Raw genomic sequence first — 13,658 nt, forward strand, 5'->3', positions numbered from 1 at the left:
CTCATAATTTACTTGCCAGGAAAGATAGTGAATGAGCTTTTGAACATTCCACAGACGACATGATTCTCAATGTCAAGATTTGGAATTTCAAAAAGTATATTACTTTGGAAAGTTCATTATTCAATTACCATCTTACATCTTTTGATTCATCTGTTTTGGTGATGCTCTCATTCCTGTTATTGCTAGGTTCTTGGAGCATTTGTGGATGGAGCCATTCCGCTTGACAGTGAGTCTAGCAGTGTCCTTCAAGATACACTCCAGATTCTCTGCTGTAAGGTAAGACATGTTCAGGGAGAGACTTGCTGCTAGGTATGATGATGACGATGGTGGTGGGGATGATGGTGCTGGTGATAATGATAATGATGATGATTGTTGTGATGGTGGTGGTGGTGAGTCCAGCAGCGTCCTGCAAGATACACTCCAGATTCTCTGCTGTAAGGTATGACATGTTCAGTGAGGGGGGTGAGGACGAGTGGAGGAGTAGTAGGGAGAGGAGGACAGTGACAGGGTAGGTGTTTGTGATGATGGTGGTGATTATGATATTGATGATGATGATATTAGCGAGGGTGATGACTGAGGGTGACGATGATGATGGTATTAGTGGTGATGGTGATGATGTTGATTATGATCCTGGTGATGATGATGACGATGGTGGTGGGGATGATAGTGATAGTGATAATGACAATGATAATGATGATTTTAATAATGATGATTGTGATGGTGGTGGTGGTGAGTCCAGCGGCGTACTGCAAGATACACTCCAGATTCTCTGCTGTAAGGTGCGATATATTCAGAGAGAGACTTGCTAGTGAAGTGATTATTAGCAATGATGGTAGTGAGAGGGGTGAGACAGTGGGGGAGGAGGAAAGAGAGAGAGAGAGAGAGGAGGACAGTGACAGGGATGGTGTTTGTGATGATGATGATAGAGTTGATGGCATTTCATTATAATGGAGATGACTAAAATGGAAATGGTGATGATGATGATGATGATGATGATGATTTTGATGATGACGATTCAGATGATGACAATGGTGGTGATGTTGATTACGATCCGGATGGAGATGGTGATAGTGGTGATGATGGTGGTGGGGAAATGATTATGCTCCTGATGCTGGTGATGGTGATAGTGATGATGAAGACGATAAGGATAATTTTGATTAGGATGGTTATTATAATGATATTGGTAGTGGTGATAGTGATTTCCATTATTTAGGATGATGATAGCAACATTTGCATAACATTTCTTTTTTGTTTTTTGTACCCGATGAGTAAAATGAAAATCTTCTCATGTTCATACTATTAATTCTCTCCTCACAGGAGATGAAGCTCTCCTCTCTGCACTCCAAGCAAGCCAACCCGCCGACCTCGTAGAGGCTTATATTTCTTTCCCTACCCATAGAAAGTTAACACTAATGGTGATGACAGAATAAAGCTAACTCAGACAACATTGTTAAAGAGATGTATTTGTGATGGGGATAATGATGATGATGAATATGAAAATGATGATAATTTGATGGCACTAATGAGAATCACTTCTTTTTTCCCTCCTTGCAGGAGATGAAGCTTGCCTCTCTCCACTCCAAACAAGCTAACCCCGATGACCTTGTAGAGGAGATGCAGATGGCTGAAGCTGTCATGGCCCAGGCCAAGACCAAGCTCATCTCCCAGGTCGTCAAGAAGAACGTCATCGAGAACATCATCCCAGTCATCATCGCTCTCAAGCACATGGTAAGATCGATGGTCCTCATAATAACATGTTATGCAAGCGGTTTTTATTCTCTCTTCCCCTCACCTACATTCTTGTCCTTTCTTGCTCAGCTTCCTTCATTCCTTTTCTCATCTTACTCTGCTATCTCCTCTTCCATAGTATGTCTTTACTTTTGTCAAAATGTATTCAACTGTTTTTTTAATCTAATTGATGTTTTTTGTTTTGTGCACATTTATGTATTCTTATGTTATTCATTGTAATCTCCTACCAGTGGAGCCCATTTTTTTAATTCTTTAACATGGACAATAAAATTGGAATCTGTATCTGAATGACATTAGGACAGCCATAATAGATGCACCACTTTATCTTGCACATATTTCTTGTAATTTTATTAGCGATAAATTGTTTGCTTATTGAAATTTACGCAGTTGGGAGGTATTACAGGCCATGAATTTTGGAGTTTCTGGGTTTCTGAGTTTGGGGGCGAAATGTGCGCTTCATCTTGTGGGTGTTAGTAATATTATGAATAGTCATAATTCATGTATATGTATATATATTGAACTAATTTTAAATACATGATCTGCATATTCATATCTGTAGCTGTGAAGGAATTTATTTGTATTTTGTGTTAGGGTTACCTTTTATTGTACAGGCTAAGTAGATCAAATTAACATTATAATTGGTTACAAGTAATGGGTCTTGTTATAAGATTTGTTCTGTCAGAGCCCTGTTACTAAAGTTTTACTTGAGCATTTAATCATATATGTTATATGTGCTGAAACCCAACAACTGTTAAGATATTTGTGGCTGAGAAAATACGATCAGTTTATGAAAAAATACTCTAAAAAATTTCCTGTAAATCAAAATAAAACTAAGAAGGAGGCAATCCTAAGAAACTTGCTATTTTCTTTGAGAATATGTTACATGATGGCGCTAGTCATGACAATGATCCTTGATGTGTTTTTCTGTATCCTATTAGTTGGAGGCGAAGCATTCTCCGTTGCTAGGCGACCTGATGCTCTACTTGAAAGAACTGATGAAAGAGTATCGCAATGAAATCAAAGGTATCTTGATATTCTTCTCTTTGCTATTTTCAGCATCTTCTCATTTCTTCATTTAATGACCCTAGATTAATGTTCAATTATGTTTGATGTATACTTCTTTTGTAATGGTGCAATAATCCAAATTAATATTTATCAGTTATTTGGTAAATTTAGTCCTTACACTTTCAATGCATGAATTGTTTGTTTTATAAACATTTGTCAGCAATATGAACATTAAGTCAAGAAATAAGCAACAAACCTATGCCCCACTTCACAAAACTTGTCATCAGTAACAAATGACAGTTGTCGTTATAAGCTAGTGAAGTCCTTGCTTTTGATTGGTTATCAGCAGATTTGTCACTGACTTTTGTCATTTGTCATTGTAAAAAAGTGTAAGACGGGTCCCAGACAGTCTACATTCATGAACCTGTTTATAATCAACACCTCTCTCTCTCTCTCACTCTCTCTCTCTCTCTCTCTCACTCTCTCTCTCTCCCCTTTCCCCCCCTCTCTCCCTCCCCCTCTCCATCTCTCTATCTATCTTTCCCTACCAGACATCCTGTCTGCCGATCGCCAGCTGGCCTCAGAGATTGAGTTTGACCTGCGTAAGTTTGATGAGCAGCAAGCAGAAGCATCCAAGCAGGCCGTGCAGGAGAAAGATCAGGATAATACACCAGGCAAGGGAGCAGCAGCGGCGGCGCCCATGGCTGACAGGATACAGAAACCTCCGACTCCAGGACTACCCAAGGTGATTATACTGTTAAACCAGAATTGTTTATTTTTTTAAAACTTCCTTGTTTGCCAATTATAGCGCGTTGTACTACTGCAATATTTTGCAAATACCAAAGTTCAGGGTTTATTTTTTGTGACTGAATGATTTGGGCACCAGATTTCTAAAGAGAGCATCCACATAGCTCTGGCTTTCCTTAAACAGCAATTCTTACTGAACCCTTTTTAAGGGAAACCAGTCCATGAAACCACTTGTTTGATGGACTGTTTTTGCTTAGTTGCCCATTGTATTTGCAAACATTTCGAACTCATTTTTTCTGTGTGCATTACTGTATCATATAACATGCGATACTCTATGATCATGGCCCATTGCACAAAACTTACCATTGAAGGTAACTACCATGGAAACCTTGATTTTGATTGGCTGTTGAGCCCTGTTACCATGGTAGTTGACATTGATGGCAAAGTTACCATCAATGGTAAGTTTTATGCAACCAGGGGCCATGGTATACTTTAAAAAAAAATGTAAGTGCAGTGACCCTCACATTTCCCTTACTTAGAACAGTGATAACTGAGTATGCTTAGTGGCTTTCGTCACAGATACCCCATCTTACCCCCAACTTGCCATTCATCTACACATTAAAATAGAAAAGGAAAAAAATCCCACTGTGGTTTAACTTGTCATATGTTGTTTTCTCTTCACAGACACCACAGCTGCTCTCACCGAAATCAGTCGCCGGTCGTTCACCCCGAGTCATGAGACAGAGTCCTAAGACGCCTAACGCCAAGGTTGCTCCTACCAAGTAAGTTCTCAATCAGCATCACTATTACTGTGGAAACAAGATCATTTCCACACTATCTTCATCAAAATTACAATTGTTATGGCTACCATTATGGATATTATTGTGATCGTTATTCCTATTATCACCAGGATCATCATAAACGTCACTAATGTCATTGTCATGAAAATGTTGTATATTATCGAAATTTCAATATCACCATCATTATCGTCATCATTACCATCATCTTTTTGTCATCAATATCATCATCATCTTTAACATCAAAATCTTCATCAATTCATCATCATCATCATCATCATTATGATCAACATCAATATCATAATCACCAATACTATCATCATCAGCACCCAGCAACCTCCCTAGCCCTAGAATGAAGAGTTGAGTATTAGCAGATGGGGCTCTAAGCATTATTGTTACTATGGCAACAGCATCTTTAGATTATCCTCATGATGAACAGTAATACTTTAACCACCATCTAAACTCGCATTGTAGCTAGTGTTAGTTTCATCTTCATTGGGATATTTGTGATATACCTCATGACTTGATATGATGAAGAACTGTTCCTTCTTTAAAGTCCGACTGTACTACTTGTTCGCTGTAGACCCTGATAGGTAGGGATGTCGGGATGGGGGAGGACAGGGGTATAATGCTCATGTCCATGGCAGCTTGGAAGGTGATGTTAGCGATGGTTTTATTGGGCGTGCTTGCTCCCTCTATATAGAAAACAATGCGTAATCGGTGACCGTTGGTCCCCCATGATCATCTTTGTTTATGTTAATTGAGAGCTGAGATGATGACCATGCACAGGCTTTAAATGCCTTCTCCTTCACTTCAACCTTGTCTGAAAAGGACGAATATTCAACAAGAATGTAAAGGAGACCTCATGTCGACTTTTCTACCATCGCGATGTGCACATACCACCTTCCACTGGTTCCCAAAGCAGTATTGTAGTCAAGACTTTGAGGTCCAAGGCGGAGACCTACACCAAGACTTCCCTTCCGAGACCAAGATCATCTCTTCCTGAGACTGAGATCTCTAGAGACCAAGACCGAGATGTTGTTAAGGGAAAGTCTTGGTCTTAGTCTGGGTCTCAGACCTTGAGGTTGTGTCTGCTGACTTTAAAGCTAATATTTAACATAATTTTAGAACTGCGAATCACGACGTTAACTGTTATTCTAGTAATGTTTAGCGTTCAGGGTATCAACATTACTTACCGCATAAAGACTTTCCTTGATATGTTTTATACAAACTATGCTTGCTATTTTCGTTCTCGTCTTTCCATACTTTCAGAGAGAGACTCCTCGCTGCCCAGGCCATCGTCAACTCTGCCCGTCGAGCCTTCGCGACCGCCAGGCGTGCCAACACCCCCGGTAGCAACACCCCAGGTACCAGCGCAAGCCCCCGGGTGCAAGGCAACACCCCTCCACCACCTCAACCCCAATCTGAAGGGGAGATAGAGGGGGCCGTGGAAAAGGGCGGGGCGATTGCTGGTATCGAGGAGAGGGTTCGAAGGGTTCGTGTCAGCGAGGACATCGTTCCTGAAGCTGGTCTGCGATCACCGTTGAGGGAGTCCTATGACCAGAATACCTCAAAGGTAAAAGCCAAATTTGCTTTCACAGTCTTCTGATTGATGATTTTTTTTTATTTCTTCATACAATGTTAGTGCCAAATTGCCATAATAAGATGGTTGAGCAGTAGAGCAGACTGTTCCATTATTTGTTCGAACTCATTTTGATGCGCTAGTGTCCTTCTGGTAAGCTAGTCATTCTCATTACCAAACCCTCAGGAAGTACTTAAAGCTTATCTGTACTAGTTCACTGGAAGTTCACTGCAAGGTCACTGGACAGATAGTTATCTTATCAAATCAGCTCTCAATTAACATAAGAAAGGATCATGGGGGACCAATGGTCACCGATTATGCATTGTTTGTTATATAGAAGGCGCAAGTAGCTATAAGTAGTACAGTGGGCCTTTAACAAAGATTTTTGCATTTAATTTGATCACATTATGAAAATATTCTTTTTTTATCACATGATGTACAATGGAACTGTCAAATTAGCCAGATTCTTTTTATGACAGATATGGATGCCGTTGCAAAAACTTACCACTGATGGAAACTTAACCATCAATATTAACTACCTTGGCAATATCACTCAACAGCTCATCAAATCAAGGTTTCCATCGAAGTTACCATCAATTGTAAGTTTTATGCAAGAGGCCCTAGATATCCTTTATTATGATTGTTACCACAGGAGGATGACAATTTCTTTTCTCCCTCTACAGGAGAGTGTCTCAGACCTCCAGCGAGCCATCAGCACGCCCGATAAAACCATCGCTAACATCACCTTCCATGCTGCCATGGACATGAGCATTATACCCCTGTCCTCTCCCATCCCGACCTCCCTACCTATCAGGGTCTACAGCGAACACCAACCTGCCAAAGGTAAAGATCTTGTTCTCATTCACAATGTTACTGTTCTTGGGCCTATCAAGAAATTCCCCCTTGTCTCTTGGATAGTCTTTGGGTGAGGGAAAAGGCAAGGACTTTACCATATATGAGGGTATTTGAACAGCAATTTTATCACAATAAATTTCTACTATAGTATTTTGCCAAACTACCATAATCAGAGTCATGAAATAGCCCTAGAGTTGATTCTTCGAAAGATCTTGTGAATGTGTTTTTTTCTGGTTTGGTTTGATGGTTTGTTTTACCTGAATGCTGAGAAAGCATGTGTATGCTTATAAGTAAGCAACCAGGGGACCGATGGCTTTAAGTCCTCTCCGAGGGACTTGTTAATGAGGATTAATGCTTTACCACTTGTTTTCTTCCACCAAGGTACGAAGAGTTGGGCTCCACAGCTGGACTCTCACGAGGAGGTCAAGGTCAAGCAAGAGAATCTGGTCCTAATGTTCTCCCCTGAACAACCGTGAGTATAAAGAGTCCTCCGTTTATATAGACTATTTGAAGCAAAATATATCATGATAAATTAATAATAAGATTATAGTATTTGAATAAGTTGAAATTGCCTCCATTTGTCAAGAAATATAATAAACCTATCTTGTTGCCTATACATTGTTCAACTTCATAATCCTATTTAATTTCTTTGGCAAAGGGGAAGAGATGCTATTTACAGTCAAACCTGCTTTAGTGACCACCTGTCTACAAAGACCACATTTTTTTCCCCCTTGAAAATTGTTTCTCATTGAAACATGCACTAAAGGAACCTGTCTACAAAGACCACTCTTTTGTGTTTTCCTTGGGCAGTTGCTATAGACATGTTTGACTGTAATATCAATTTGATAGCATTTTGATAAACGGCATGTTTTTACTGTAAAAAGTGATGAAAACAATCCATCTCATTGCCTTTGATGTGGTAATTATCTTTTCTTCAGAGCTCCCAAGCCCAGACTCTGGAACATCACCTCTCCTCGGGCTGGCCAGAAGCAGGGTAGTCGTCGACCACCACCGGCAGACTCCCAAGCGACATCATCGACCTCCTCCGACAAGACTGAACCGGCAGGAAGACGAACCAGAAGACGAGGTCCATCAGAGAACGAACCCGAGCCGGAGAGACGACGGAGCGGCCGATCTACAAAAGCTCGCTAAAACATTGATAAATTTTTACTGTATGATTGCTTCCTATCATTGTGCCTTGTTATGTGATACAAAAATGTGCTCTTTTCACCGCATAGTCAATATGACCTTAAAGGTAATACAAAGTTTTGGGAAATTTTGAAAATTGGCTGGATTGGATATATTATAAGCACTAAAAACTTTAGCCCCTAAAACACTTCTGCTTTCGAGAAAAATTTAATGTCAAAATTTTACTGGTGCTCCCGGTAAATTTCAATAATTTTCAAATAACGCCTACGGCCATACAATGGTAGGTGGGACCATGAAAATCTCAGAATATGTAGTTGTGATATACAATTTCCAAAGGGGATTAGCCAATTGGTCGATTTTAGTCAAGAAACATTGTTTTATAGCTAAATTAATGTCTTAACCTTGAGAGGGAGCTATACAACGAAAAGAGTTTATTATTTACAATTTCATCACTTTAGACTCGATTTCAACCGCAACAACGATCACTGAATATTGTTGGATCGCATATGTTTCCAATCTGTTCATTTGAACCAAATTCATGACCCCATACCAAAACTTTGTTATACCTTTAAAAGGGAGTGGAATATATACTGATTAGGATCCTCGCAATCCATATTACATGACGAGCTGTGGACCAGTCACTACTTTGTATCTGTTTGAGTTATCTATTGTCAACTTAGAACAAGTTCTTTTGCGCCAAAAGGTTACCACATGAAGGCTTTAAAATGTAGTTTTAATGGTGCATGTAGCACCACAAAATATTATATTGTATTGGTTGATTCAACATTAATTTTGAGAAAATTAAGCTTTGAAAATGTCTGGAAATGTTCAGAGATAAAGATTTTAGTTTGCAAAGTAATGAGGACTTTTCATATTATGGTATTAAATTTCTACATACTATTGAAACTGAATGCTTTATTAAGTACATTATGTAGATGTAATCTTTTATTATCTTGAAATTATCCTTAATTGTCCTTTGTGTTTGATTTTTATATTAATAATGAATTTTAATTAGGCAACATATTTCTTTGCATCACATTTTATCTTTCCATTTTTATTTTCAAAGTATATTTTTATTGATTCACATGTAGGCACTATTCAAATGGATTCATTTTCACTCTGCCTTAGAATCATACCCTAAAGCCCCACTGCACTACTTATAGCTACTTGCGCCCTCTATATAGCTATATGCTTAATCGGTGACCATTGGTCCCCCATGATCCTCTTTTCCTTATGTTAATCGAGAGCTGATTTGATGAGATAACCACCTTGCAGCGAGGTCTAATCCCTCCTGGCCAAACTGGAGCATTGGGGATTTAAAGCCATACTGTAACTAGAAGCGCTACCATAAAATCCTCTCTAGCGCCATCTCATGTCAGCTGAACATAGCAGTACGGTCCCATAACTTGCTCCTTCCCTAGCTGCGCTGTTGGCTCTTGCACCGAGTTCTCTGTCTGTGGAGTAGGTATTGGGTATTGGGTTGTGCACTGTTGGCAAGTTGATCATGAGATGGTGCTGAGCAATAAACAATATGCTAAGGCAGAATTTGAGAAAGTTCATCAGTTTAGAACATGGGTGGCCAACCTTTTAAAGCTTGTGGACCACAGCTAACGATTGGCATAACTTGGCGGGCCATAGGTAGTCTCATGCAATATGATTGTGTACACACCTGCAATTTTGCAAACAAAATCAGTGAAGAAAAAATTTCATTGAACGCGGTGCATGCAAAGGGAAGGGGGCTATCCAGTTTACGATTAAGATTCATGAGAAAATTCAACGGCGGGAGAAAAGGGCTGTAAGTTTCAAGACAAGTATGGCATTTCAAACATATTTATCGATTCACAACATTAATGTACAAACTGTAATTAACACGGTGAGTGATGTTAATACCAGGGGGGGGGGGGGTCAGAGTTGGTTAGGATGGGGATGTGCCGCTCCGGCCTCGAAACCCCTACGCATTATTAGGAGTCATTTTTCTCGAAAAAATACCATTTTCCATAATTTTCTGCTGTTTTTCGGATGTTTTTCGAGTTTTGAACATTTTGAAGAAACGGACCCATTTTTAATGGTATTTTTTGTTAGTAATGGGACCCATGTTTATGGATTGGTTGTGACAAAGTCACCCATTAGAGCGGCACACCCACGTATGTCCTAATATGTGAGTACCCCACCCCCTGAGTGTTAATATCGTTCATGTAATGTAAAGAGAGGGAATTTGAGGAATTTCGTATTAACCGCGTAACGATTCAATATGTTGTGAATGATGGGAACAAATTATGGAAATAGAGATAGCTGTTTGTAAATGTTTTACCCTATTTCATCGCTGCTATGCGGGCCGCATTTCATTATCGAGATATTTTTATTATCACTTCTTCAATGCTCCGCGGGTTGGCCACCCGTGGTTTAGAATCACTTTAAATGAGAATGTTAAGTTTGTGTAAAGATTAAGTGTAATATTATACAATAATGTGTATGCTTTCTCTTTCTTTGTATATTAGTAGTAATGCCCTACCCCCCCCCCTCCCCTCACACACACAAGATTGCTTTTCAGATGCCCCCATAATCAACATTTCCATTCTCAATTATTTTTAATCTTTTCATTTCTAATTATTATAGTTTTACCAACCAGTCGGTAGCAATTTGCCTTTTATTTTCCCTTTGATGAATTATTAAACACAAGAACTCCCTTATATAATTGCTCTTCATTTATCAAAAACAAATAATGCCTTTATCGTAATTTGCAGGGATTATGGTGACAATTTGGAAATTATTATAAAAATCGCACACTAACAATAATGATTAAATTTGCTGATTTTTTGTGTGTAAACTATGCTTTCAATAAAGTTTGATTTACTAATTCAAAGAAATATTGTCTTTTAGTCATTGTTTTTGTTTTGTTGATGAAATACCTTTATGTTGTAATATTAACAGTAAAAAACAAATACATGTTGTGCGTAAAGGGCAAGTCCACTCCCCCCAAAATAACTTACTTTTAATAGAAGCCAAAAATTCAGACAAACCAATCAAAAAAAGTTTGAGCAAAATAGGATAACTACTTAAAAAGTTATGAATTTGTAATAACATGAACAACTTTGAAAATCACTAGACAAATTGGCAACTCACTCATGAGTTTGTGACGTCATTGCCTCACTATCCACTAATTGTTTTCTTCATATTGATAATAACAATTTCCAATAAAACCCCTAAAAATCCAAGTTCTATTAATAATAATATGCCCTATGTTTTTGTGTGGATGCACTAATATAGAGTAATTTTTTAAATTCATGAATGAAGGGAATTTTGATCAACTATTTATATAAAAATCAAAGATTATGAATATACAATATTCAGAAAATACTATAAAATCTACTAAGTTGATAAAATATCTTGTCAGTGAAATGTCATGCACGCAATATGATACAGATCATATACCCTGGGCTAAGGACGTTACAAACTGATAACCAAATTGGCAATTTGTGTAGTGATTTTTCAAAATTCCACAGTTTTTCATACTCGAAAAGAAAAGAAAAAATTCCTTATTATATATCCGCATTTACTCAAATTTGTTTTGCTCCATAGTCTCTTGTTTTCTGCATCTATTAAAGGAAAATTATTTTTGGAGTGGACTTAGTCTTTAATACCTTATCTCTCTCTATCTCTCCCTACCTTCTCTTCTCCCCCTTTCTCTCTCTCTCTCTCTCTCTCGCTCTCTCTCTCTTGAACGTATACTGAATTACATAAATGTCATTTAGAACCCTCCTTTAAAAAAAGCCCCACTGCACTACTTATAGCTACTTGCGCCCTCTATATAGCCAACAATACCTAATTGGTGCATGTTTGTCCCCCATGATCCTCTTTTTCTAATGTGAACTGAGATTTGATGAGATAACCATCTGCCAGTGACCTATCAGGGAGGTATAATCCCCCTGGCCAAACTAGTACAGACGGGCTTTAACAGGTTGTCATTTTTCAATTTGTTTTTTGAGTAAATTTTTTTTTTTTAATGCCTTCAAATAGCCATTCACTTTTCTCGTCCTTTTGTATTCAATGATGCAGAAATGCGAGTTTATTTCCATAAAAATGATATCATTTATTTATTTCCCTTTTACCTCCGACACATAGTACATGTTTACATATTTATACATTTTTATTCAAATTTTCAAAATTGTATACAAATAAAAAAACATTCACCATAAAATAAAAATACGCAATATACTTATATAACAGATTTGCACCAACAAATGTATTTAAGTTTGTTAAGGAGCCCCTTATTCCGCTTTGCGTTTGTTAAACAGAGTTTAATGCCCTTTTTGGTTCCCAGAAATAATAATCTACCATCACATTGCAGGTATAAAATCGAGAATATCTCTGACTATCTACATTTCCTTTAAAAGAAATAGTGATAATGATAATGAAGCAAAATGTTGGAAACACTTTTCCTGGATTTTGCAACGTCCCTCATAGATCACGCTGAAACTATCCAATGTGTGCAGGCCTACGTTTAGCAACTTGTCCCAGACATTGTTAAATTTGCAGGCACAAACGCTTAAAATTCGTCACATACATATGCATGGGTATTTTTAAACGCCCAAATGCAATTATGGACTCTTGGGTGATGGGGTTGTCTATCTCCATCGACAGTTACAATTTATGGATGAAATGTGAAGTTGATATAATATAATATTGCGTCTTTCAATCACATAAGTGATAAAAACGTAATAATTAATATGTTGTCCCATTAAAGATAGCACCTTACAGATCAAGCGATATTCAAACTTAAATCGAAAACTTAAACTGTCTCTTTTCATAATTAAATTAACCTCTCCTATGTTCCCCTAATTATTTTAATATATATACTTATGAATGTTTACATGGGATATCCGGGGCAACTAAGAACTATCAATTGCACGTAATACAATGTAGTTTCTATTTCATGTTTAAAGGCCCACTGTACTACTCGTAACTACTTGCTCCCTCTATATAAAAAACAATGCATAATCGGTGACCATTGGTCCCCCATGATACTTTTTTTCTTATGTTAATTGAGAGCCGAGTTGATAAAATAGCAACCTGTCAGTGACCTTCCTGGGTGGTCTAATCCCTCCTAGCCAAACTAGTACAGACGGCCTTGAAGTGTTTCCATTCGTAGTTGTTTGGAATGACATATTTCCCCCCAAATCATGGAAGAGCCAACGGAATGGCCAGATGCCTCATTTTCCATTTTTTCTTTCTTTCGGAGGCCCGTTTCTTGCAAAATGGCTATGCTCACTTTTACATGTACGCTATAATAATTTCAATTGCATATCAGCTTAAAGATGATTTATTTATGTTAATATTGGTGTAGGAAAGATAATTTCATATTGAATATCAGTTTTCAAATCTTAATTTACAATATACCGTAGTGCCCGCTTTCTTTCCCTTTTCTTCTTCCGAGTGTAGCGCTTTCTCGTGCAGAGGGCTAGATTCAATAACATTGCAATTTAATTATTTTCTGAAAGACCTTGGCAATTTAACAAGTGAGTACAACAAATTAACAATAAGAGAAAAAGGGGTACAATGACGTCACTAATTAACTTCAGAACATGGACAGTTTTATCGAAGATTATTCTTTTAAAGAGCTTAAAAATCGGCGAAAATAACATAACAGGGGCAATAGCATACTGTTATCATATACAATATGTCCAATAAAATATATTATTGCAATTTGTATAAGTTGTAATGCAAAAAAAAATGTTTAGTATTGTCGCTCATCTCAGTTACTGTAATAAATGGTT

At 37.9% G+C, this 13,658-nt stretch overlaps 1 protein-coding gene across 2 annotated transcripts in view; it reads left to right on the forward strand.

The window, feature by feature from the left end:
• The window catches only part of LOC115918881 (condensin-2 complex subunit D3-like), a 28,734-nt gene extending 20,678 nt beyond the window's left edge, over positions 1-8,056 (forward strand). The window contains exons 24-33 of one of the 2 annotated variants that reach the window (XM_030993179.1): positions 187-226; positions 390-439; positions 1,555-1,728; positions 2,688-2,772; positions 3,306-3,499; positions 4,186-4,283; positions 5,571-5,874; positions 6,564-6,723; positions 7,117-7,207; positions 7,674-8,056. In XM_030993179.1, the coding sequence (XP_030849039.1) occupies positions 187-226; positions 390-439; positions 1,555-1,728; positions 2,688-2,772; positions 3,306-3,499; positions 4,186-4,283; positions 5,571-5,874; positions 6,564-6,723; positions 7,117-7,207; positions 7,674-7,887 (1,410 nt within the window). In that variant the 3' untranslated portion in view covers positions 7,888-8,056. Of the gene's footprint in view, positions 1-186; positions 277-389; positions 440-1,554; positions 1,729-2,687; positions 2,773-3,305; positions 3,500-4,185; positions 4,284-5,570; positions 5,875-6,563; positions 6,724-7,116; positions 7,208-7,673 lie in introns of both variants that reach the window. The other variant, XM_030993180.1, reaches the window with a different exon arrangement.
• Positions 8,057-13,658: the final 5,602 nt, after the last annotated feature.

Source organism: Strongylocentrotus purpuratus, unplaced genomic scaffold (genome assembly GCF_000002235.5).
Source record: "Strongylocentrotus purpuratus isolate Spur 01 unplaced genomic scaffold, Spur_5.0 spur5_scaffold_20, whole genome shotgun sequence".
In the NCBI taxonomy this organism is placed as follows: Eukaryota; Metazoa; Echinodermata; class Echinoidea; order Camarodonta; family Strongylocentrotidae; genus Strongylocentrotus; species Strongylocentrotus purpuratus.